A 26,502-nucleotide genomic window follows, 5' to 3' on the forward strand; every position below is an offset into this window, starting at 1 on the left:
AGGTCTTGGGGCTGTATTTGAAACTAATTTTTGCATGCTGATTGGCTGTTGGGAGAGAGGGGAACCCAGCTAGGGGTGGGGCCTGAGCCCTTGAAATAGGGAAGGGAGCTAGTGGGATTTGTTCAGTTCAGCTCTTCAGCAGTCTGGGGGTGTTGGTGGATGGGGTTTGGAGGGAGGTAGAGTGGCCAGAAGTGCACGATACTGGCTCAGATGCTACACCTTTGTGCCTTTGTCTGAGCTGGGCTTCTGGCCACAGCCACCGACAGAAGCTCTGCCTCACAGTCTTCCCCCATTCTTTTCCTGTAGTGGACTGAACGGTACTCTCGCAGACTCAGGAGCCTAAGACGCCCAGCTGTTGCTGTCTCTACTACCCCTTCCAGTGACCAGCCCAGGGTATGTGATTTCTTCCCTATTTCTGCTTGAACTCAGTTTCAGCTTCCACAGGTACCTGGAGTGCTTTAGTAGCAAAAGCTGACAGTTATGCCTGTGGAGACCCTGTCCACAGCGGGCAGCCTGAAGGAAGTAGCACCTGGGGCACCCTGTGCCTCTAGCATGCCCTTCCGCATCCTTACCAAGGGGCCCAGCTACTTCCGACGCCAGGGTGAAGGCAATGTCCGGAAACCGAGTGCTGTGGAGAGACTGGAGGCAGACAAGGCGAAATATGTGAAGAGCTTGCGGGTGGCCAGCACCCGCCAGGAGCCTATAAAGCCTCTACTCTTGAAGCAACCCCTCTTCAGCCCTGGGGTTCGTAGAGCAATGTTGACACCCAATCGTCGGATCCCAGGTGCGGGCAGCCGCCGGGCAGAGGCTTGTGGGGCCCGGGCCTCCCTCAACATGGATGTCCTCAGCAATCTCATTAACTTGTGTGACAGCCCTGCACCCCTGCCTGATGGCCCTCCTCCAGAACGCAAGTGGAAGGCAGGGCCCTCACCTGGCCTGGGTCGGATGTCCCTGGGAGATGGGAAGCGAATGAGCCCTGCCACTGAAGGTTCCCTTTCTACTCCTCTTCGACCCCCCAGCATAGCAGCAGTGCGCAGGGTGGATGTCCGGCCCACCAGGGAGCCCCAAATCAGGGCCATGCCCAGCTCACCTGCCAGCCCTTGCTCTAACCTGGGCACCTCACCAGGTCCCAGTCCCCAAGAGGGTCCTCGACGTCTTACCCACCTGCACCGCTCCAAGTCAGACCTGAGTGACCGCTTCTCCAGGGCCACAGCTGACCTCGAACGCTTCTTTAACTACTGTGGCCTGGACCCAGAGGAAGCCCGTGGCCTGGGTGTGGAGCACTTTGCCAGGGCCAGCTCGGACATAGTCTCGGTTAAATTCCACAGTGTCAGCACCAGCAGCTCAGAGGGCACTCGCTCCCAGCGCAGTGAGGCCACTGCCGAGGACAGGGCCAGAGAGCGAACCCCTTATGGTGTCTCTGTCATTGAGCGAAATGCCCGTGTCATTAAGTGGTTGTATGGGCTGCGGCAGGCTCGCGAGGCAGCTCAGAGAGGCTCCAACGTTTAAATGTCCTTGGCTTTGTGCTCCTGAGGAGAAGGGATGCTCTGGGCCCCCTCCTGGGAGGGACAGAAAGGCGCTGTGGGTATCACTGTGGATACCCACAGTGGGGAGAGGCACTCCCTCTCTATCACCCCCTGGCTCCAGGGTTATCATTGGACATTTTGATGGAGATCCAGTTCATCTTGGTGGACCAGGAACCTCAGAAGATATTTCTTGCATGTTGAGTTCCATGAGACCAATATCTTCAGCAGAGATGTGGCCTCCTTAGACCCTTTTCAGTAGACTTTATGGGAAGCAGACACTTTGACAAATGCAGAAAGTGGTGGTGGTGGTGGCGGTGTGGGATTTCCCTCCTTGCAGGGAGATGGAAGAGGAAGCCAGTAGTGGTTCTGGGGGCAAAGAGAGGAACCAAGCTGTGGAATCCCAGGCCAATGTGAAGTCCTGTCAAGCTTATTCTTTTTATAGATGATAGAAAGTTTGAATGAGGGAAGGGAAGAAGCCGGAGGATGTGTGTGTGTTGTGAAAGCCTCTTAAGAGGTGAGACCCCCTCCCCCTCACCCCACCCCAACTTGTCCCAGATCCTCCCAGGGTATTACAAGCATAAACTGCTGGGTTGATGCTTTGCTTGGCAACTGCTCATGAGAGGGTAGGAATTAGGGCAGCCAGCCCTCCCAGCATGGAGTGTATCTGGAGCTTGGGGCACCAGGATGTCCACCAGCTTGGCATCAGAAGGACATGGTGCTGAGGCTGGATATGACCAGTTTTCCCTGTTCTCTCCTGATAGCCTCATTTCTCATCTCCTCCACCCCTAGTTAGGGCTTAGGGAGCATAGCTAGTATGTTCTAGGGTGCCTGTTCTGGTGTCCCCAGCATCTTTCCTTGAAGCCACAGAGAGAGAAAAGGTGTGTTGTGTGTGTGTGTGTGTGTGTGTGTGTGTGTGTGTAGTGTAGTGGCAGGATGGGGTGGGGGGTGCTTTGGGAGGGAAATAATTCATAGACACTCACTACCTTGTTTCTGCTGGGCAGATTCCCCAAGAAATTGGACTCTGGAACCCTGGGGACCCAATTTCACCATGCTATTAGTTGGACTCCTGTTGTTCTTTTTTGAAGTTTGCTCTTTGTTAATAAACCTAAGTGGTTTTGCTCTGGATAAAGATATCACATTCTGAAAATGCTGTTATTGGTTTCCTGTTTTCAAGGTATGGGCCCAGGCCCTGGCTCTGGGGTATGTGTGCTAGGGGGTAGGAGGGAGGGGGGGACAGACTGAAGCTTTGAAGGCCTCAGTAATTATTAACTCATCTCTAGATAAGCTGGGATTTTGGAGGGCAGAGTCTTCCACAGGCCTAGTCCAGCCTGGCCCATTTGAAAGGGCCAGCACTGAATGGGATAGTAGAACACTGGGTTTGAAGTTACAGAGGAGATGAGTCTGAATCTTGGTCCTGCTTCTTTACTGCCTGTGTGTGACTTTGTGCATGTCATTTCCCTTCTCTGGGCCTCAGATTTCTTGATCCTAAAAAAAAAAAAAAAGTTGGACTGGATCAAAGGCTTTTACTTTTTTTTGCATCCTGGTTCCTTTTGGCAGCCCAGTGGAACTTAGGGACAGCTTCTCAGAATCAGACTCTTAAATGCATAAAAAATACAAAGAATTGCAAAGGAAACCAAAGGCTCGATGTATAAATAAATAAAGATGTATTTTTTATTCCCATTCAGGTTGACAGATGCTCTGAAATCTATCCATGTATTCCTTGGGCTTTTGTGAACCCCAGGTGAAGAACCCTCAGATCAGATGATCTCTAAGGCCACTTCTTAGTTCACCCAGTTCTTCTGGCCATAGCCAACTTTCTTCCTTAACCTCCTGTTCTAAATCTCAGAGGAGGAAGGATCTGAGGTAGAAAGGGAGAGGGGGAGAGAGACAGGAGACACAGGAAAAGAGGCAGTGGCGGAGACAGACAGATTTCACTGCATAGGAAGCTGGGAAACCTTCCTGATCCTGAGAGAGCAGTGAATTTGTAGTCAGAGCACCTGGGTTCCAATCCTACCTCTTATACTACTGGGCATGGCTTGTTCAATCACTTTTCTCTCTGGGCCTCTTTCCTCTGTAAAATGCATTGGATTCAATGACCCCCAAGATCCCTTCTAGCTTGGGATGTATGGTCCAATGGACTTAGCGTGGGAATTTGGGCAAGTCATTTCTAGTCTCCGGGCTTCACTTTCCTCTTTGGTAAAATGAGAGGGTTGAATTAGAGGGTTTCTTTTTTTTTTAAATTTTTTTATTAATTTATTTTGATTTATCAATAATCACTTATATATGCTTTTGAGTTTAAAATTTTTCTCCCCCTTCTTCCCCACCACCCTCCCCAAGATGGCACACAATCTGATATAGGCTATACATTTACATTCATATTAAACATATTTTCACATTAGTGATGTTGTAAGTAGAAATTAAAACCAATAGGAACAACCATCAGAAAAGGGAAACAAAACTCAACAGAAAAGGGAAACAAAACTCAACAGAAGAGAAAAAAAAATAACAATTTGGCTTCCATAGTTCTTTGTTTGGGTGTGGATAGCATTTTCCATCAGAAGGCCTCTGGAGATATCTTAGATCCTTGTATTGCCAGGAAGGGTTACGTTTATCAATATTAGTCATCACACAACGTGGCTGTTATTGTGTACAATGTTCTCTTGGTTCTGCTCACTTCACTCAGCATCAGACCATACAAGTCTTTCCAGGTTTTTCTGAAGTCAGCCTGTTCATCATTTCTTATAGCACAATAGTATTCCATCACATTCATATACCACAACTTGCTCAGCCATTCCCCAATTGATGGGCATCCTCTCAATTTCCAATTCTTTGCCACCACAAAAAGAGCTTCTATGAATATCTTTGTACATGTAGGTCCTTTTCCCATTTGTGTGATCTCTTTGAGATATAGCCCTAGAAGTGCTATTGCTGGGTCAAAGAGTATGCACATTTTTATAGCCCTTTGGGCATAGTTCCAAATTGCTCTTCAAAATGGTTGGATCATTTCACAACTCCACCAACAATGCATTAGTGTTCCAATTTTACCACATCCTCTTCAACATTTATCATCTTCCTGTTTTGTTATGTTGGCCATTCTGATAGGTGTGATGTGGTACCTCAGAGTTGTTTTGATTTGCATTTCTCTAATCAGTAGTGATTTAGAGCATTTTTTCATATGACTATAGATGGCTTTAATTTCTTCATCTGAGAACTGTCTGTTCATATCCTTTGACCACTTATCAATTGGGGAATGGCTTGTATTCTTATAAATTTGACTTAATTCTCTATATATTTTAGAAATGAGGCCTTTATTAGAGAGACTGGTTGTAAAAATTCTTTCCCAATTTTCTACCTTCCTTTTAATCTTCCTTTTAATCTTAGTTGCATTGGCTTTGTTTGTGCAAAAACTTTTCAATTTAATGTAATCAAAATTATCTATTTTGCTTTTTGTAATGTTCTCTATCTCCTGTTTGGTCATGAATTCTTCTGTTCTTCGTAGATCTGACAGGTAAACTATTCCTTGCTCTCTCAGTTTGCTTATAGTATCAGCCTTTATATCTAACTCCTGTACCCATTTTGACTTTATTTTGGTATATGGTGTGAGATTTTGTCTATGCCTAGTTTCTGCCACACTCTTTTCCAGTTTTCCCAGCAGTTTTTTCAAAGAGTGGGTTCTTATCCCAGAAGCTGGGGTCTTTGGGTTTATCAAATAATATATTGCTATAGTCATTGACTACTGTGTCTTGCATACTTAACCTATTCCACTGATCCACCACTCTAGAATTAGAGGGTTTCTATAGCCTCATCCAGTTTTGGAACTCGAAGATGCCTGTGCTGGCCGCGCCGTGTACTCTCCTCCTATAAGGAGCAGGCTGCCAAGGTCATACTTACCAGTCTTTGGTGCGCACCCAGATAAACACAGAGACGAGCCCGATCAGGAGGTGCAAACACTCGAGCTTTATTCAGAGGCCATCACAGCAAGGCCAAGCAGGAAGGCCAGAGCAAGGGAGCAGAAGCAAAGGAGAGCGAGCTCCAATCCCTACCCGTTCCTTAAGTACCTACTTAGCCCCTCCTCCCCAGCCCTCCTACTAGTCAATGATTGTAGGATCAGATACCGGAAGGGGATGTCTGGGTTTAGCACTGCACCAAGGGAGAGGAAGTGATGCAGGAGGCTAGGACTGGATACAGGAAAGAGACTTCTGGGGTTAGTGCATAGACAAAGGGAAAGTACGTGACCCAGGAAGTCAGGCCCAGATACCGGGAGAAGGCGTCTGGGGTCAGTGCTACACAAAGGGAAAGTACGTGACCCAGGAAGTCAGGAAGGAGACGTCTGGGGTTGACGTTGCACCTAGGGAAGAGGACTAGACAAAGGAACTCGTTCTCTGCCGTCCCACTCCCACGTGGCACAGCCCCCTGCCTCAGGAGCACGTGCTCCAGCTACTTCCTTGTATCCTGTTCCTTCTCCAGCTTATCACAGCTCCACATAGCACTGCCCACTGCCTCAGGAGCGTGAGCTCTGGTTACTTCTCCGTATCCAGTTCCCATCCCAGTTCACCACAACTCCGCCTAGCACAGCCCCTGCCTCGGGAGCGTGAGCTCCGGTTACTTCCTAATATCTTGTTCCTACCCCATCTTGTCACAACCCCCACTTGGCAGTAGCCAACATCAGACAATCCCTCACAGATGCCCTCATTTTAGACTCCTTGTTTTTTCCCTTTCCTTGCTATGGGGTGAGTGGAGGGAGGCAGCCCAAGGAAGGAGGAGCAGGAGATTACAGCTGTGGCCACTTGGTTGGAGTGCTTAGGGAAGAGGGTAGCTGGAAGCTGCTAGATCTGCCAGTCTGAGGCTGGGGAAGGAGAAATGCTTTCCTCTTTTCCCTGGGGATCTTGCTGGCCAGAGGATCAGGAAAGGAAAACACTAATCAGTTTGTTGGTTGGAGGTTTTTATGGTAGTTTTTTGTAAGAGCATTGAAAGGAGATTTCCGATTGATGCTGAAGTGGTTGTTGAAAAATATCCAAGTCACCCTAGCCAGCCGCAAATAGGCCTCCATTTGTCAGACAGCCAGGCAGCTCCTGAACTGAGCTTCGGTGGCAGTCTTGGTCTTAAGAATCAGGAGAACTAGTTTCTAGACCCAGCTCTGACTCATTTGTGTGACCTTGGGAAAGTCACATCCCATTTCTGGGCCTTAGTTTCTACCTCAGTAAAATAAGAAGGTTGGATTATGTGATCTCTAAGATCCCTTCTGGCACATTCTAGGACATTTTATGTTTTTATCTAAACTTTTATGAAACAGCATGGTATAATGGATAGAGGGCCAGCCGTGAAATCACCCAAAGTCCTGCCTCAGACATACACCAGCGGTGTAACTGGGGAAAAGTCACTTAACCTCAGAGTGCCCCAAGGTAACACTCTAAGACTAAATCACAGAGTTGCTGATCTGCATTGGTAAAGGGAGTCTCTGCACTGTGCTCATGAAATTAGTCTCAACTGCCATTGCTGGCACTCCTCTCCCCACCCCCTCCCCCATCTGACTTTTGTTTCTCCTTTGGCATAGTGCTCTGCACACAGCAGGTACCTAATATGTCTTTGTTGAATTGAATTATTGAAAATCCCTTTAACCAGAAGAAGCTATGTATGCTTTTAACATCCATCATTTCCAGCTCGAACATCCTTTGGTTCTTTGACCCAGTGACACACTTAGCATCTCTTCTGTAGACTCCCTGAGGAGCATAGAACCAGGAGAAAAGCAGCTATAACTGTTGCCATAGCAACAGTGCCTTCTGCCAAAGCTATTAGGGGCTTGAAGCTGTGTCTCAAGTATTCTCTGCGATGGGGAGGGGTCTAGGGTGGGGGTAACCAGTCCTAGCCTGCCCGTGGGGCACCTGATCTTAGCTTAGTACTGTTTAGGAGTGGATGTGATCAGATTGGCACCCCTATACCCTGGAAGAAACTCTAGAGGAAACTCCCCCTTTCTCGAATTCTTAGATGTATTTCTATTTACTCTGAATCACACTCATAGAATGTCAGCCCAGAACACAGAATGGCAGTGCCAGAAGGGATTGTAAATATAATCAAAGTCAACCCCCTTATTTTACAGATGGGGAAATGGAGGACCAGGAGACTTGTCCAAGGTCACACTGCCCTGGTGTTCTATGATTCATTCTCCCTTATCCCAGAGGATCTGGGAACAGGTGTGCACAGCTCCAAACTGGGACTAACTTTCTTGGTGTGTCTTTCCTGGGCCCCCAGAAATGACAGGTGTGAGGGCAGAGGGCCAGGGTCTAGGGAGGCCTGGGAGACAGCAGGGTGGAGAGAGACACCAGGCAGCTGGGATTCCTATTCAGGCTCGCCCAGCCTGCTGAGCCAGCACCTTCTCCACAGCCAAATCCATATTCTCTTTCCCTCCTAACCAACTTAGGGAAACTGAGTGGAATTATAGAGTGTCAGTGCTAGGGGGGGAAGTTGAGAGATCCACCTGCGTCCCCCTTCCCCTTCCCCTGATCCTTTCCTTGTAGCCAGTGAGAACTGGGTCTGTGATTTCATTGATGTACCCAACTCCTGGGGAGGAAATTCCCTCTGCCAATGTGGATTAGTACATGCTGGAACTTACAGTCTTAGAAAGTTACCTAGAGCACTAGGGGTTTTGCCTAGGGTTACATAGTACGTATCAAAGGCAGGATAGGAATTTAGGGCTTCCTGGCTTGGCTCCCTGCTCTCTTTCTACTACCCCACTATGATTCTTAGTGAAGATGAAAAAAAGAAAAGAAAAAAACTTCACCAGAACCAACCAATGCATCTACTTCCTCAGACTGTGTGCATCATTATTCTTTTTTAAAAAAATCTATATATTTTTATTTATTTTGTTAAATATTTGCCAGTTAAGGTTTAAAAAAGTGTGCTTCAATCTGCACTCAGAATTCATCAGTTCTCTCTGTGGAGGTACATACCAATTTTCATCATAGGTCCTTTGGAATTGTCAGGGGATTATTGTGTTAATCAGAGTAGCTAAGTCTTTCATAGTTGATCATCATTACAACATTGCTGTTACTGTGTACAATGTTTGCCTGGTTCTGCTCACTTTACTTTGCATCAATTCATATAAGTCTTCCTAGGTTTTTCCTGAAACCATCTTGCTCATTATTTCTTTAAAAAAGAATTATTTTAGACATTCATTTTAAAAAATTGGGTTCTGAATTCTTTCCCTCCTACCCATTGAGAAGACAAGAAATGTAATATCAATTATACATGTGAAATCACACAAAACATTTCCATATTAGCCTTGTTGCAAAAAAAAAAAAAGCAAGAAAAATAAAGTGAAAAATTGTGCTTCAATCTGCATTCAGATTCAGTCAATTCTCTCTCTGGAGATAAATAGCATTTTTCATCATAAGGCCTTGGGGATTGTCTTGGATCATCTTATTGATCAGAATAGCTAAGTCTTTCACAAGTGATTGTCATTACAATATTGCTGTCATTGTGTACAATGGTTCTGCCCACTTCACTTTGCATCAGTTCACATAGGTCTTCCCAGGTTTTTCTGAAATCCGTCTGCTTATCATTTATTATAGCACAATGGCATTCTATCACATTCATATACCACACCTTGTTCAGTCATTCTCCAGTTTATGGGCATTCCCCTCAATTTCCAATTCTTTGCCACCACAAAGAGTTGCTATAAATATTTTTGTATAAATAGGTCTTTTCCCCTTTTCTTTGATCTCTTTGGGATACAGATCTAGTAATGATATTGCTAGGTCAAAGGATTTACACAGTTTTATAGCCCTTTGGGTATAAATGTTTGGACTAGTTCACAACTCCACCAACAGTGCATCAGTGTCCCAATATTTCCACATGTGCTCCAGCATTTGTCATTTCCTTTTCTATTATGTTAGCCAATCTGGTAGGTGTGAGTTGGTATTTCACAGTTGTTTTAATTTGCATTTCTCTAATCAATAGTGATTTAGAGCATGTTGATAACTGGTTTCTTCTGAAAATGTGCATCATCATTCTACATCCCTAGTTCCCTCTTTCCTTCCAACCTCTCCTGTGGGAGATATATTTTCACAGCTCTTCTGGGGGAAAACTGAAGTCCAGAAAGGAGGTTAATGTGCCCAGTCACCCAGCTAAAAGCTTCAGTATTTAAACCAGGAGCTTTTGCATCCAGGTTAAATGCTCTTTCTACTGTACCTTGTCCCAAGACTGCTGGATACCTCTCTTGTCCTTTAGAGCAAAAGCGTTTCCTAAGGCTGAAAGGACTTTCAGGATATGGGCTCAAGCCCTGTTACATCCTCTTTTTGTATCCCCCTTTCACCCCTCTTTTTACCCGTGAAAGTGGAGTGCGGCATTTGCCCATAGCTACCCCCTAGGATCTGTCCCCATTGCTTCTGGGGACACTGTCCACGTCAAGGGAAGTAGGAGCTGATGTGGGAAGCTCATAGGCTGGGACATCCATTCCAGTACCCTCTTCTTGGCTCAGGGCCCTGAGGACTGTGGTTTTGATTTGGTTGCCAGAAGAAGTAGGACTGGATTCCTGTGGGCACCAGTCACTCTGGGTTCCGGCAGAGTCTCACGGTAGGTCCCGCCCCGCGTTCCCTTCCTTGGTTCACAGAATCTGGCCCAGAGCATGGGGGAATAGAGTGAAAGCAGTGGTTTGGCTTGGTCGAGTGGGGGGAGAGCTTGTGGGCGTTGGGGGAGGTTTAAGCAAGTAGAGACCTGTGGGGTGTATGTTTGCTATGGTTGGATGGGTGAGTGGGTGGGTGAGTGAGACTTGTGGGGTATTTGTGTGGCTTGTGGGGTGTGTAGAAATCCAGAGGATATAAGCACATACAGTTCTAGGAGTCCTCTCTACTTTCCTGGGGGTGGTGATGGAGGTGAAGGTTGTGAGGAATACACATAAGTTAAGTTGCCTGGGGTCCCTGCCCTACCAATGGGTGTGTGCCCAGAAGGAGGCCCATCTTCTTGGGGGAGAGAGCATTAGGGGTGGCCCTGGCTGGACTCTTAGCTTTGTGATCCTGGGCAAGTTGCTTATTCTCTCTCAGATGAAGTTTTCTCTTCTGTAAAATGGGGAGAATAATACCTGCAACACTTAGTTGTTGTGACACTTAATGAATGTCTGTCAATGAGTCTGTAAAGTACTTGGCAGTTCTGTTATCATCTAGTTTAACCTCCTCAGTTTACAAGATAAGGAAACTGAGGCCCAGAGAGCTGAAGAGACTTGCCTCTCTGGTCATGAAATGAGTGAGTGGAAGAGCCAGGCATTGTGGTGACTTTTAGGTTAGGGTTGCTGTGGTCATGTGGTCAATGAGTAGCAAAGCCGGGTTTTGAACCTGTGTCCTCTTGACTCCAGATCCAACACTCTTGTCCTATGCCACATCACCCCTCTATGAGATACCCTCAGTTCTCTGAGCCAAACTACCAGGAGATCTTGGAGTGAAAGTGTCAGGGTTCTGGAGGGGCCTGAGAGCTTACTTTTGAGGGGAGGTGGCAGTCCCTAGTCAGGCAGGGGAGGCTGTTTCCATGGTTATAAGGACTAACCAACCCCAGCCAGTGAAGACCTCTCAGGCTTCCTGCTGGCCTGCCTTTGTCGGCCCTGTAAACTCTCAGGGAAGGGGCCTGGAAAGAGTCAGTGGTGGTGATGGGGAACATCCCCTGAGGTAGCCCACTTTCCTAAGCATATCATTACCCCTTGATGGAACTCAGCTCTCCTCCTGCCTCCCCTCACCTGGGCTTAGGAACCTACACCATCCTCATCTTACATGTCTGTGCCTTTGGAAGGCTAGCCAGAGGCCCAGGGAGGGAGGGAGGTCATTCATGAGAGGCTCAGGTGACATAGGCCAAACTCTGCATCAGGTTTCCTTCACTGCTGTAGGAAGAAACTCATGCTGGCTGTTTGGCCCTGGGCTGGGTGGGTGGGTGGATGAGGATGAGAGCAGCCAAACCCTTTTCCTCTTAGAGCTTGGGGGTGTGGAGGAGGGCATCCTGCCTCCAGGCCTGACATGAGGCTTCATTTCCAGGCTTCCTTGGCAGCTGGGCTGCCCTTGATGAAACGTGGATTCCTCAAGGGTTAACTCACTGTGTGACCTGGGGTCAGTCATTTTTCCAGTCAATTTCCTTGTCAGTAAAATGAAGAGGTTTGGATTCGATGACTTCTAAGACCCTTTCTCTCTGGTTCTGATGTCCTGTGTTACAAGGTTCCTCCAAGTTCTGACATCCTGGGTTCTGTGGGCCTAAGATCTGAAGACTCTTTACTTACCAAGTGCCAGCTTTCCTCTGCTGCAGTAGACCTGATGATCACTGTGGCCTAGGCCTATGGACTTCAGCACAGCAATGATGTAGCCTCAGAGTGAAATATTTGAAACTGATGATGAAGCTAGAGATTGTGCAAATACCCCAACAATGACATAGCTCAGGAAGGAATGAAGGCCTTTCCCACAGTCACAGTGGCATCCCAACAAACACAAAGTGGCCCAGGGTGGTGTCATGTGTTTACAAAACAAGCTCCCAGGTGGATTGGTATGTATGTGTGTGTCTGCATTAGGTGAAGGAGGAGGAATAAATTTCAAAACAGCTTCTTGGATAAGCCAGCCCAGTTTAACAAATGTTCATTCATTTATTCAACCCACATATGATGGGTTTCCACCGTGTCACAAAAAAAATATGACAATTCTGCCCCCAAGGAGCTAGACCCATGGAATGCCAGGGCAGAGAAGGCCCTTAGAACACACACTATCCCAACTTTGGACCATAGCATGTTAAAGGTGGAAGCCATCTTCAAAAAGGCAACATAGACATTACAGGAAGAAATCTTCAAGACCTCTCATTTTAGTTTTATTTCTTAGTACTTGTTTTTTACACTGCATTCATTTCAGATCTATCCTGCCACTTCCACTGCACCCTCTCTCATAACAAAGAAAGGTAGTTAAGCTAAACTGACAAAGTAGAGACACCGTATCTAACCCAGTATGCAGTATTCTGTGCCTACGGTTCCCCTCCAACCCTGCCTCCTCCTCAGAAGAGGGCAATAGGTTTCATCATCTGATCTCTTGCACTGAAATTGGTCACTACAGATAATTTATTTTGGCTGTCTTTTAGTATCTCTTTTCTTAGCTGTATTGTGATATTGTTCTTCTGAGGCCTAGGGAGGGTAAGAGGTCAGTCAGTAAATGTTTGTTTGAATGAATTGAATTGAATGCGGCTGAGTGCAGTGAAAAGAGTGAGAGTTTGGAAGCCAGGGGACTGGGTTTGAATCTGGATTCTGTCACTATGAGAAAGTCATTTTTCTTTCTTACTTTTTTCTCATCTGTAAAAGGGGAGGCTACCGTGGACAGCTTCTAAGAGCCCTTCCAATTCTAAGGCTATGTATGATCCCTTGAATGGAGTGCCTTGCCCAAGGACATACTGTTAGTTATCAGCAGAGCAGGGCCGAGAAGGGAGGCTGCAGCAGGGTCGGACGCATCCTTAGCCAAGGGCTTCTAGGCCTTTGTTCCACTGCTGGCTCCAGGACTTCCTTATCTCTCTGGAAATAGCAGATCCTTCCTGTCTGCCAACCTCGCCCATGCTTCTCTGCCCTCCAGCAGCAGCCCACCCCACCATTTGGCATCTGGACCACCCAGCTCTTTCCCCCTCCCATAAGCCAACTCCCCAGGAAGACTGGGCAGAGATAGGCAGAGGCAGGGAGGAGGATGAGGGAAGAAGAACCCTATGGCCTCAGAGATCTCCAAAGCGGAGCAGCACCATCTGGTGGAAGCCGCAGCCTGAGGGTCCCAAAGCGCTGCTCCATGGTGTGTGATCAGAGTGTTCTGCCCCTGGGCTAGGTTCCAAGATGATGGATACCAGATACGGGAGCCTGGCTTGGGGATGGGGGAATCAGGCAGATAGCATAACAATAACATACCCTGACAACTTCTGTCTCTAGAAAGCTCACAACAGCCCAGGGAAAAGTAGTCGAAACTCAGGCCCAGAGAGGGGCTGAAGTAACACAAGCCAACCCTTGAACGTAGGTTTTCTGACTCCAAGGCCAGGGTTGCTTTTGGCAGGCTCCCTTCAGAGCCTCACCAGTCAATTGTTTAGGGCCCCAGAGGGGACCTAACACTTTCAGATTGGAAACTGGCTTCAGGAGTCTCTGTAACCTTGTCTTAAGAGCCCAGGCTCCCTAGTTTGAAAGACTGTAGTAGCCCCCAAATTTAGCTTAGTCTGGACCTTCTGCTTCAGCCCCCTGCTTATTGAAGCATTGTCTTTTCCCTCTAGATAGGTCTTTAGGGAATGTATTTGAATTCCAAGCCTTCTGTGCCTCTCTCCCAGCCCATGCCAGCCTTCTCCCAAAGACTCCCAAAGAAGTCCTTTGACTGAGTCTAATTCTACTCCTTCCTGCTGTGATAAAGCCTAAGAACATTGAGCCTAGAGGCTGGCTGCCTCTCCCACCATGCATGCAATGCATGTATGTGGTCATGCATGCAATGGAATAGATGTTGCATCGGCGTAGATAGACTCTTGTTACTCACCAGGTATTTTGTCACTGCTTCCTGTAGTCTAAGGGTCTCATTCCCAGATCTTGTCTTCACTATGGCTTGGCTCTCCCTGAAATTTGGTGAGGGAGGGGAGGTGGAGAGCCAAAGTGGAGCATCAATCCTGGCCTAGAAAGAAGTATAAACAGTGCAGCAAGAGCCCCCTGGGGGGTGGCTGCCTAATCAGGGGCAGCTGCTAGACTAAGGCTGGGGGTGAGTGACCCTGGTCCTCAGCAAGAGGCTCAGCTGAGCCCCTTTATTCCTTGCTGGGCTTGCTCTAGCTTGGGGAGGAGGGTGGAGGTGAAAGGGTAGCAGTTGCTATGACAACCCAAGGAGAAAGCATCCATTTATACATACATCTATCTGGCTAGCCCATTTATCTTGGCCCTAGATTGAGGAGTGGGGGGAAGGGGGAATGTGCCCTGGTGTCCTCTGTGTGTGTGCTTGTGCATGCATGCGTGTGCATGTGTCCCTGAAAGCCCTTTTCCTGGGGTAGAGGCATGAGCTGCCTGAAATACAAGATTTCCTCTCCTCTACCCCATCACCCAGTTTGCAGCTTGGTTGTCAGGCAGGGCCTGACCCTCTTCACCTTTCTCACTCTCCCTCCCTCCCTGAACTGAAAGAGACAATTGAGTAGTTCACAAGATGTATATGTTTGTGTAGCTTTTCTGTGTACAAAGTACTTTCCTGCCACAAATCCTGGGAGGGAGAGGGGGAGAAAAAAGGAAGGAAAGAAGAATGGAAGTTAGTTAGAAAAGGATTAGGACCCCCATCATGATTTCCACGGGTAAGGTTTAATTTAATTAGTTTAATTCAATTTCACAAACATTTATTAAGCAATTATCACAGACGGCACTTTGCTTAATACTGGGTATATACAATGATAAAAAGAAAAAACAACACAGGACAGGCAATGTAAGGGAATGACAGGAGTCCTGGGCCCAAGTGGGCTCTACTGTTTACTAGCTAGCTGTGTGACGTTGAACCTACCTTCTCTGGGCCCCAGTTGCCTCATCTATGAAGTTGTGGGATGGTGCCTTCAGACACACAGCTAAGATCACACAGCTAATTCACAGCCCCCCAAGTTCCCAGACTGAGAATCAGACATGAAGAGGCCAAGAGATGGATTTACAGAGTGTTTTAAACACACATGCTGCCATGTTTTTCTCCAGTGTAGTCACTGCCAGAATCCAGGCCAGGCTTTGAGCATAATCTGATCAGATACTGCTTGGCTCTCTATCTGATGGCATGTTAGGGCACATATGTATGCATATGTTTGCATGTCTGTGTGTGTGTGCTTGTCATGTCTGTCTAGCACCTTCTGATTCTCTTTTCAAAGAAAGAATTTCTGATACATGGTTTTAAGGCTTCTGTACATTCTCTAAGTTTTTGGCCTCTCTTGTTCTCTTTGGTCTTGTACCACTATTTCCATTTCATTTTTTGCCTTCTTACTAGTGCCCATTTTTGCACTCAAGTCACCAAACAGGATAGAAAATGCTGGTTTAATGTGTAGGTCTTATTCTGTTCTTTAAGTAGACTGTGCAGTTTGTGCCTGTGGGCCAGGATATGGTAGGCAGTTGGATGGATCACCCGTAGTCCTCTCCATCAGTGCCTGCATTCTGGACACATGCTGTAGACAGGCAGTGAACAGGGTCCAGGATTGAATGGGAGGAGGAGAGAAGGCTTGATTGCTTTTGGGAAATGATGCCATATTTTTAATGACCCCACACTTCTCTCTGAAACAAGGCCCAGTTTTCTGTTTCTTAAGATTAATATTCTTATTTTATGGAACTAGAAAAAATAATAAAATTCATCTGGAAGAGCAAAAGGTCAAGAATATCAAGGGAATTAATGGGAAAAAAAATGCAAAGGAAGGTGGCCCAGCCATACCAGATCTCAAACTGTATTATAAAGCAGCAATCATCAAAACCATCTGCTACTGGTTAAGAAATATAAGGTGGATCAGTGGAATAGATGAAGTACACAAGATACAATAGTAAATGACCATAGTAATCCAATGTTTGATAAACCCAATGACCCCAGCTTCTGGGTTAAAAACTCACTATTTGACAAAAACTGCTGGGAAAACTAGAAAATAGTATGACAGAAACTCAGTCCAGGGGTTTGGAACCTGCAGCCTCGAGGCCACATGTGGCCTTCTAGGTCCTTGGGTGCAGCCTTTTGACTGAGTCCAAGTTTATGAAGGGTGTTTGTTCTGTGAAGTTCGGATTCAGTCAAAGGGCCAACACTTGAGGACCTAGAGGGCCACGTGTGACCTCCAAGCTGAAGATTCCCTGCCCCTAGTTTAATCACAGGAGTTCCGTCTGCCACAAAAATCCTATTCTGGTGCCTTGTAGTGTGGAGGTGATGGTGTGCTCTCTGAGCACAATCTCTATCAGTTCTACAACTCCAGAAAGGTTTTGAATTACAGTACTGGGAACAGATTGCCTTTACTGCCCAGGGTGCTCACAAACATGCTGGCCACTAGCAGTTTAAACAAAGGAAAATTAAAAATGAGTCTCAGTCATTTGCAGCCTCAATTTCTAATTTCTGATGCTTGATGATGGAGCAGCAGAAAAAGGCAGAGAGACTGCCAGAGATTACACTGTTTTTTATATTGTCTATAAACAGTGATAGGTGTATGCAACAACCAGTTACTTGACCTACTACTGTAGGAACTGATAGGACTAGTGATTTCACCTGTGATTTCATTGGCATGCGGAAGTCCTGGGTGAGGAACCTTCCTATGCCAATGCAGGTCAGCACCTTCCCTGCAATATCTTGCCTTGGGGCACTGATTGAGAGGTTAAGTAACTTGCCCAGCCAGTATATGCCAAAGGCAGGACACGAACCCAGGATTTCATGGCTTCTCTGTCCCCTGTTCCATGCTGCCTCTCAGTAGGGAGAGCACAGCAACACTGACATTCTTGGTATAAATGAAACCAGAAGGTAAAAGGAAGCTGCAGCGAACTGAAAAAAGAGCTCACCGATTTTCCTTGAAGAGGCAAATGAAGGAACTGCTTTCATCCTATTTCCAAATGCAATGAGAGGTATCATTTTATGGATCATCTCACCTTTCAGTGGTCAGGATGAGCAAAAAGCAAGGAGGCTACCATGAAGAAAACATGATCAACACATGCAGTAGATGTGATCAACATCTACTGCAGAAAATCAAGAAGGTCCATGAAGACCTTGGCAAGATTCCCCCAACTAAGCCCACATAGACATGAATACGCTGTGACTTCAATGCAGAGCAGAATATAGAAGAGGAGAGCAAAACTCATGAAGAGAATGTGATTCAGGGCTAATAAACAGTTGAGGCCAAGGGCTTGGGAGAATACATAGAAGCCTCACACCTCTAGATACTTTTTTTTGGTTTTTTGTTTTTTGCAAGGCAATTGGGGTTAAGTAACTTGCCCAGGGTCACACAGCTAGTGAGTATCAGGTGTCTGAGGTCACATTTGAACTCAGGTCCTCCTGACTCCAGGGCTGGTGCTTTATCCACCGTACCATCTAGCTACCCCTCTAGATACTTTTTTAAAGAAGACAGTTGGAAGGTTTTGGTTTGGTGAGCTCTTGGACACAAACAAACCAGATTTTATCTTAGCAGAAAGGAAATCTCTCCTTAACGTGGGAGTAATATATGAATTAACCTGCTTGTAGTCAGACCACTGACTTGTTACAGCAGAGGCTTAAACTTTTTTTTGTATCATGGATGTCTTCCTCAGAAAAAATGTTTTTAAATACGTAAAGTAAAATTCATAGGATTATAAAGGAAACCAATTATGTTGAAATAGTTATACAAATTTTTTTTGGAGGCAATAGAGATTGACTTGCCCAGGGTCACGCAGCTAGTAAAGCCAGGTTTGAACTGCAGTCCTTGTGTCTATCCACTGTGCCACCAAGCTGACCCTTGTAAATATATATATATATAGATAGATAGATAGATAGATAGATAGATATATACATATATATTTTATTTATTAATTTATTTTTGGCTAGGCAATGGAGTTAAATGATTTGCCCAGGATCACACAGGTATTAAATGTTATGTGTCTGAGGCCGGATTTGAGCTCAGGTCCTCCGGAATCCAGGGCCGGTTCTCTATCCACTGTGCCACATAGCTGCCCCCCAATTAAAAAAAAATTTTGTTTCTTTAGGCAATTGGGGTTAAGTGACTTGCCTAGAGTCACACAGCTAGTAAGTATCAAGTGTTTGGTCTGAGGCCGTATTTGAACTCAGGTCCTCCTGACTTCAGGGCTGGTGGTCTATCCACTGCACCACCTAGCTGTTCCTGTAAATATATTTTTTTAAAAATTCATGGACCCCAGGTTAAGAACCCCTGTGTCAGAGCAAATTAAAAATCACCATTAATAACAAATAATTAGAAGAAAAGATGAAGATGACAAGCTACAAAGTGCAATTACAGCAAATCCAATGTGACCTATTCAAACAAGGCAAACTGTCTCCAAAATGTAACAATGAAAAGATGTTGACATGAATTATCACCATTTCCTGCCAAAGTTTAACCTATGTAGAACAGTCCTAATAAGAACAAAGCCAGAACAGGTGAGAAACTTCCTCAGCCCGCAAACATTTGATCTCCTTGCCAATCGTAGAGACATGGCAGCCAAGGGCAGCACCAATTTAGAATATGAACTCATTTGTTAAACCTTACTGAAGAGGATAGTGGAGAGCAGGGTCATCTCATAATGGAAGGGAAAACAAGCTTGCCGAAAGCTAGACCTGAGACCCAATTAAGCTAAGAATATATAAAGATGGTACTGGAAGGAGGACAATGAAGATGAAAAATGGACCTATTGGCATTTCTATAAAAAGAAACTATTTTCTGAATCAAAGATAGCCTATGTGAAGAACCAGAATTGGCACTAAAGAAGATGAAGATGGAAGAAACAGCTGGACAGGACCAATTATATACCAAGGAGGACTGTGCTAGAGGCAAGGTTTTGAGGACTTTGAAGGACTGATTTTCATGGTATTTGTAAGGGGGGAATATACTAAATGAATAGAAAAGAAATTCCTACAGAAAAGAGGCGATTGGAAGGACATCAAGGAAGAGGCAAAGCCAAGAAGGTGGGAGAGCAGGCAGAAGTGAAACCACACTGTACCCCACAACTCCTCCAAATAGAACACACCAGGGGCAGCTAGGTGACACAGTGGATAGAGCACTGGCCCTGAAGTCAGGAGGACCTGGGTTCAAGTCTGACCTCAGACCGAACACTTGACACTTATTAGCTGTGTGACCCTGGGCAAGTCATTTAACCCCAATTGCCTAAAAAAACAAAACAAAACAAAACAAAAAAAAAAAACTACACACACATGAGACTGAATCCTGATCTGGAAATCCAAGAAAAAACAATCATGGTTAGTCATTTTTCCAGCTCAGGTTGGCAGAGGGAGACAGGCAGAATGGTCTATAGACACTAGGAAGAGGGTTTAGCTAGGAACACCAGCACCAAATATTCTAGTACAGAGGGAGGCTGGCACCAGGATGAGAAGAGCATTGAAAGGCTTAAACTTGTGCAGGTTTGCAGGAATAGGTATAAACTAACAGCACCTTACCTAACAGTAAGTTTACTTACTACGCAGTTCTTGGTTATAGATCCAGGGCTAACTTAGAAGAGGACCTATGTTTAGGGCTGGTGTTCAGGGCAAAGAGCTATTGTGATCTGTAGGCTGAGTACCAAGCAGGAGCAAATTCAGAAGCAAGCAGCAGCTACGTGGCTCTGACCTCAGATGTGGAACAGGTTGTTAATTCTAGCTTCCAGCCCAGTCTGGAGCCTGCAGTGGAATATCTGGGGTATTAATCCTAGACCAAAGGAGTCTGCAGTTATGTCATTCTGAGCCAGCAGAGCTTTCCATTTGGCTGATAGGGGCTGAGTCCAGCAGCGGTGTACTGGAGTTCCAACTAGTGTTGGTCCACTAGTGTGTTGCACAGATTCAAACCTGGACTCAAAATTTCCAGGACGTGAAATTGAAGAACTTAGTCAGCTTAGGGCAGGAATCAGACTTTGCCTTGTATCAGAGTCCTTTGTAAGCACTGAAAGCTTGCAGGTTTTCAGCCTGAGCTGTCCCTGAGATCCTGGAATAGTATGATACTGAATACCCCAAGAAAACAGTAACAGAATGAATCCAGTCATTCCTTTCAGAAATTGTCAGAACCTGGCCCTAACATCAAGTCTGAAGTCAGGCAATAGGCTGGAAGAAAAAACAAACAAACAAATAAGAATTCCACCATAAAAAGATATTATAGTGAAAGGGACATTCAAATCATAAACCCAGAATACGAGAATGACTCTAAAATGTCTATCAGCAAAGAAAAACACAGCATGAGCTCAAGTTCAAATAGAATTATGGAAGAGATGTATTTTTTCTAAAAGTATTAAAATGGTTTTATAAAAGAGAGTGCTTGTGGGGTAGGGAGGATTGAGTAAGAAATGAGAACTATGAAAGAAAGAATTAGAAAAAGAATTAACAGCTTGGCACAAAAGGTACAGAACCTTGCACGAATAATAAACTCCCTAAAAATTATAATGGATCAAATAGAAGATAATGATTCAATGAGATGACACAAAGTAATGGACAAAGTCAAAAGACTAGTTTAAAAAAAAAAACCAGAAGGAAATGTAAAGTATGTCATAGTAAAAACAACTGACCTAGAAAATGGATTGAAAAGAAATAATTTAATAATCATTGTATTACCTGAATTCCATGACTAAAAAAAGAGCCTACATATCATCTTTCAAGGAATCATAAAACTATCCAGATCTCTTAGAATCTGAGGGCAGAGTTGAAATAGAATCCACCAGTTACCTCCTGAAAGAAATCCCCAAATGAAAAACCTCCAGGAACATTATAGCCCAAATTTCTAGGTTAAAAAAATATTTGCAGGTAGCCAGAAGTAAAGAATTCATGTATGAAGAAACCACAATCAGAGTAATACATGCTTTAGCAGTCATCACTCTAACATAGGTTCCCAAAGTAGGGATACTGCCCCCTTGGGGGTGCTGGACCGATTGGGGGGGCTGTAGTAGCCGCAGGTGCAATTGGGGGGTGTTGAATAAAAATAAGGGGGCAGTGGAAGCATGAGGAAAGAAGAGAAGAAAATTTTGAAAAACTGTTTATACATATTTCATCTGTAGTATAACAGAGTTAAAGTCTTAGTGATTATATTATTTTCCAAATATACACACAAAATGCAAGTTATAATGGATCAAGGTCAAGTCTGCTGACAGGTCTTATCAAGCAAGTGTTGGCAGTTGAGCATGTCCTGCATTGTCCGGAAGTCCAGCATGCATTGGCAGGAATATGTGCGTGTAATGACTTGTTTACAATACAGTACTGTATGGATTCAGTGACACAATATTGCATCATCAACATTTCAATGTAGGAAAACCCCCACAAATTTACAATAATTATTAAGTTTAAGATGCATCATTTAAAAATATTTTATATTTTTTTAAAATGATGCAAATTTTTAAAAAACCATTAAAGGGTTAAAGAAAGTAGATTTCCAAGGGGGCACTGTGTAATTTTTTTTTTTTAAAGGAGGCGGTAAGCCAAATAAGTTTGGGAACCTCTGCTCTAAAAGATTGGAGAGTTTGGAATATGATATTCCAGAAAGCAAAGCATATAGACTTACAACCAAGAAGAATAATTTGCCTAGCAGAACTGAAAAATTCATGATGAAAAAAATATTCTAAATGAAAAGACTCCACCTGAATAGATACTTTGTAGTACAAATACAACAGTCAAGAGAAACGTAAAAAGGTAAACATAAGAGAACAATCATAAGGGACTAAACAAGGATAAACTCTTTCCTTCTAATAAGGGGAGATGGTACATATGTTCCCTCAGAACTGTATCATCAGCGCTCATAGATGGAGTCTAACTAGAATGTATGGGAGTGGTTCTGTTGTGTCTTAATGATTTTAAAAGAAGAATGGAAAGGGAGAAGAGGAATACATTGGGTGGGAAATGGTGGGGGGGGCAGAGAGAAAGGATAGGGAAAATTACTTAACATGATTAGGGTAGGCAAGTAGAAGTCTATAAAAACAAAAGTTTGGAAAGGGTGGAAGAGTGAGTATTTCTTGAGCCTCACTGATCTGAAGAAGCATGGTTGAAGAAGGAAAGAATACACGTACAGAAAGTTGGGTACAGAAATACATTTCACTGAACAAGGAAATGAGAGAAAGAAATTTACCTTTTTAGTATCTTCAGATGCTGTCGTTACAGCTGTGAACTGGTCCAGCCATTCTGGAAAGCAATTAGGAATGTGCCCCAAAAGCTACTAAACCTGCACACCCCAGCTAGGTGACTCAGTGGATAGAGCACCAGGCCTGGAGTCAGGAAGACTCATCTTCCTGAGTTCAAATCTGGCCTCAGACACTCACTAGCTGTGTGACTCTGGGCAAGTCACTTAACCTTGTTTGCTTTAGTTTCCTCGTCTGTAAAATGAGCTGGAGAAGGAAATGGCCAACCACTCCATTGTCTCTGCCAAGAAAACCCCAAATGGGGTCACAAAGAGTCAAACATGCCTGAAATGACTGAAGTCTTTCTACTCCACTACGTCGTTGCTGATTATATCTTCACAGTTATAAAATTTCAACATGCAGAGAACAAGAGCCCACTATGCATATTGTTTGTTGATTATGAAAAAAAAAAAGCACTTGATTTGGTACAGTAAATGATGCTTTAAATTCTCTTCTAGGTAACTAGATAGAAATGATGTAATGAATGGAACACTGGGATTGGAGTCAGGAAGACCTGAGTTCAAATCCAGCTTTAGACATTACTAGCTGTTTGACACTGCGCAAGTCACTTAACCTCTGTTTCCTCAACTGTAAAAATGTCAATAATAATAGCACCTACCTCACAGGGCTGTTGTGAAAATCAAATGAAATAATATTTGTAAAGTGCTTAGCATCGTGCCTGGCATATAGTGATTGCTTAATAAATGCATATTTCCTTCCCTTCCCCCCTCTACTCCTTCTCTAATAAGGTGTCTCCTATGAATAAGCTTAGATCATACAAAGTTCTTTGATAGATGCAACAAGCAAACCAATTTTGTTAGGTTATACTCTGATTATGTCAATAGCAGTATAAAATGAGATATAAAATAGAGAGATAGACTGATGCTTAGCACAGGTGTTTGCCACTGTTCTGGAGGAGGTCCAATGTAGAGTCCAAATGAAAGAGAGATTACTTACAGATTGGGAAGGAAGTCTTTCTGATGTTTCTGTTGGTAGATGGCATTGTGCTGATTGTAACAAGCCCAGGTACATTGCAAAGTCTCCTAAATGAATTTCAGCACTACTCAAAAGAGTCCTGCCTAATAATCTACACATGAATTGAGTAGAAAATGCTCTTTGGCATTGAAAGCCCTTCCTCACCTAGTCGCCTCTACCCTTCCAGTCTTCTTACACCTTACTCCTCTACACTCTTAGATCCACTGACACTGGCCTCCTTTCCGTGAACAAGATCCTCCATCTCTCAACTCCAGGCATTTTCTCTGATTGTCCCCCATGCTTGGAATGCTCTCCCTCCTCTGCTCTGACTCTGACCTCCTGGCTGCCTTTAAATCCCAATTAAATCCCACTTTCTACAGGAAGTCTTCCCCAACCCTGCTTAATTCCAGTGCTTTTTTCCTCTTAATTATTTCCTATTTATCCTTTATATAGCTTGTTTTGTATATTTTTATTTGCTTGTTGACTCTCCCAATAGAGATGCTCCTTGAGGGCAGGGACTATCTTTTGCCTCTTTTCATATTGTCAGCACTTGGCACAGTGCCTGGCACATAGTAGGCACTTAATAAGTATTTATCCAATTGAATTGAATACCTGTTGTCCAGACTATGGCATGTAGTTGGATGGACAGTTCATAAAACAACCTCATCAGAACATCTATTTTATTTTAAAAAATTTTTTCTCAGTAGATAGTATTTTATTTTTTCAAATTACATGTAAAGACAATTTTTAACATTCCTTTTTTATATAAAATTTTTAGTTCCAAATTTTTCCCTCCCACCTCTCCCCCTCCCAAAGATGGTAAGCAATTTGGTACAGGTTATATATGTGCAATCACGTAAAACATATATCTGTGTTAGTCATATTGTGAAAGAAGAAACAGACCAAAAAGGGGGAAAAATATGAAAAAAAGCATATATATATATATATATACACACATATATATAATATCCATATTAGTCATGTTGTGAAAGAAGAAACAGACCAAAAGGAAGAAAAAATCATGAAAAAAAAAGAAAGTGAAAATAATATGCTTTGATCTGTGTTCAGACTCCACTAGTTTTTTCTGTGGATATGCATAGCATTTTCCACGATGAGTATCACTGAGAAGAACTAAGTCTATCAAGTCGATCATCATACTGTGTTGCTAATACTGTGTACAATGCTGTTCTGGTTCTGCACACTTCACTTTGCATTAGTTCATGTAATTCTCTCCAGGGTTTTCTGAAATCTGCCTGTTCATCATTTCTTATAGCACAACAGTATTCTATTACATTCATATACCACAACTTGTTTAGCCATTCCCTAATTGATGGGCATCCCCTCAATTCTTTGCCACCACAAAAGGAACTGCTATAAATATTTTTGTACATGTAGGTCCTTTTCCCTTTTTTATGATCTCTTTGGGATACAGACCTAGTAGTGGTATTGTTGGATCAAAGGGTTTGATTGTCCTTTGGGCATAGCAGAATATCTATTTTAGGCAGACACTGCATCTGGATAATTATCTGTGCCCAGAATTGAAAAGGAGGGAAAGAGTAGACCAGATTGATTTTGGGAAAATGTATTTTCAACGGTCCCAATTTGGCTTCCTGACATAAAGGCCAATCTTTTAAACACCAGTATTCTTCCAAGGTTGCTACATGACTTTGAATCATGAAACACCATAATCTTCCAAAATCATAATTTCCAGGGACCCAAAAAGGCAATGAAAAATTGTTCATTGAGTATAAATAGACTGTATCATATTGCCACTGATACCTTGCATGTAAATTCATCTAGGAGATAGATGATCAAAAAAGAAGGTGGGCCAATCATGAATCAAGAGCCAGGGATAAAAAGATGGATTACTGGATCCAACACAATGCAGTGGAAAAAATGCTGGATTAAAAGTCAGAGAATCTGGATTTGAATCCTGGTTCTGCCACTTAGTACTTGTGTGACCTTGGGTAAGAAACAACTTTTCTGGCTTTAGTTTTTTTCATCTCTAACATGAGGGACTTTAATAGATGACTTCTGAGGTTCCTTTCAGCTCTAAATATATGATCCAATGTACCTATGTCTCACACGGGTATCTACATAATGTTAAGAGACCTAGGAGAAGGTATTCAGCATATTGGGTGACCTTTGGGTCAAGTACTTGTGTAAGACATGGACAAAAGACCCACAAGATGAGAAAGTAAGGATGATCTGAAATCTACACCATTGGAAGGAATACCACCTTGATGAGATCACAGATCTATGGATTAATATGAATTAATCTTTATTTAGCATTTCAGTGTTTATAAAAGCACTTAAAATTTAGCACCTCATTGGATCCTCACTACAACCCTTAGAGGTAGGTGCTATTATTATGTTCCCCATTTTATATATGTGGAAACTGAGGCTGAGATGTTAAGTGACTTACATGGACAGTAAATGTCTGAGGTGAAATTTGAACTCAGGACTTCATCACATCAAGTACAATGTGCCATCCATTACATCAAAGTTAATTTGGTGGCTAGTCTGGGAAGTTTAACTACTCTGAGTTAAATGAACTTTGGTGGGCTAGAAACTGTCACATTGTGAATTAATTTGTATGTGGGTGTGGGTGGAGGTGGGTAGGTATTAGCATGGGAACTAAGCCCATATTATGACTTAAATGTGGGCTAGCCTGAAAATTTAACCTCTATGTATAACATTGTTTCTATGAGAAAATATGCTTCAAATATTTGGCTTACAAATGAACTTTTAGAGAATATTTGAGACAGGGGGAGCCTTTACTTCTTCAGTCTCCCTTATAATGCCTAAAATAGGATTGGGTATATGTATAAACTATGTTAGGTTGCCAAGATAGCAGGCAGGCAGCCAATGAATCTTGTTTTATTGTACAACTCTGGATATATAGTAAGCCTCTTTTTGTTGCTTATGTTTCCCTAACACTTGTCATCCTTTACAATCCTTTCCTTTCAAATGCTTAGTGAGTAGGAAGTAGATAAGGAACTGAGGGGCATTAATTTCCTTATGGTCACACAGGCAGTTAAGTAGCAAAATTGAAACTCAGTGGACCTTCGCATACCAAGTTCATCACAATTTCAATTAGACCACATTTTTCTCTCTCTACAACAGAATTATTTTCTTAGAAAGAATTCCTTCAGGTGAAACAAGTTATGACTTTTTTTTTCCCTCATGAAATCAATGATGCATTGGCTGCATAGGGGCTAAGAG

At 43.8% G+C, this 26,502-nt stretch overlaps 1 protein-coding gene across 6 annotated transcripts in view; it reads left to right on the forward strand.

The window, feature by feature from the left end:
• LOC114047334 (protein FAM110A-like) overlaps positions 1–2,687 on the forward strand; it is a 67,221-nt gene extending 64,534 nt beyond the window's left edge. For all 6 annotated transcript variants that reach the window (XM_027868125.1, XM_027868128.1, XM_027868124.1 and 3 more), the window contains exon 2: positions 307–2,687. In XM_027868125.1, the coding sequence (XP_027723926.1) occupies positions 481–1,509 (1,029 nt within the window). In that variant the 5' untranslated portion in view covers positions 307–480 and the 3' untranslated portion in view covers positions 1,510–2,687. The remainder of the gene's footprint in view (positions 1–306) is intronic.
• Positions 2,688–26,502: the final 23,815 nt, after the last annotated feature.

Source organism: Vombatus ursinus, unplaced genomic scaffold, assembly GCF_900497805.2.
Source record: "Vombatus ursinus unplaced genomic scaffold, bare-nosed wombat genome assembly UNPS02014786.1, whole genome shotgun sequence".
NCBI classification, from domain to species: Eukaryota; Metazoa; Chordata; class Mammalia; order Diprotodontia; family Vombatidae; genus Vombatus; species Vombatus ursinus.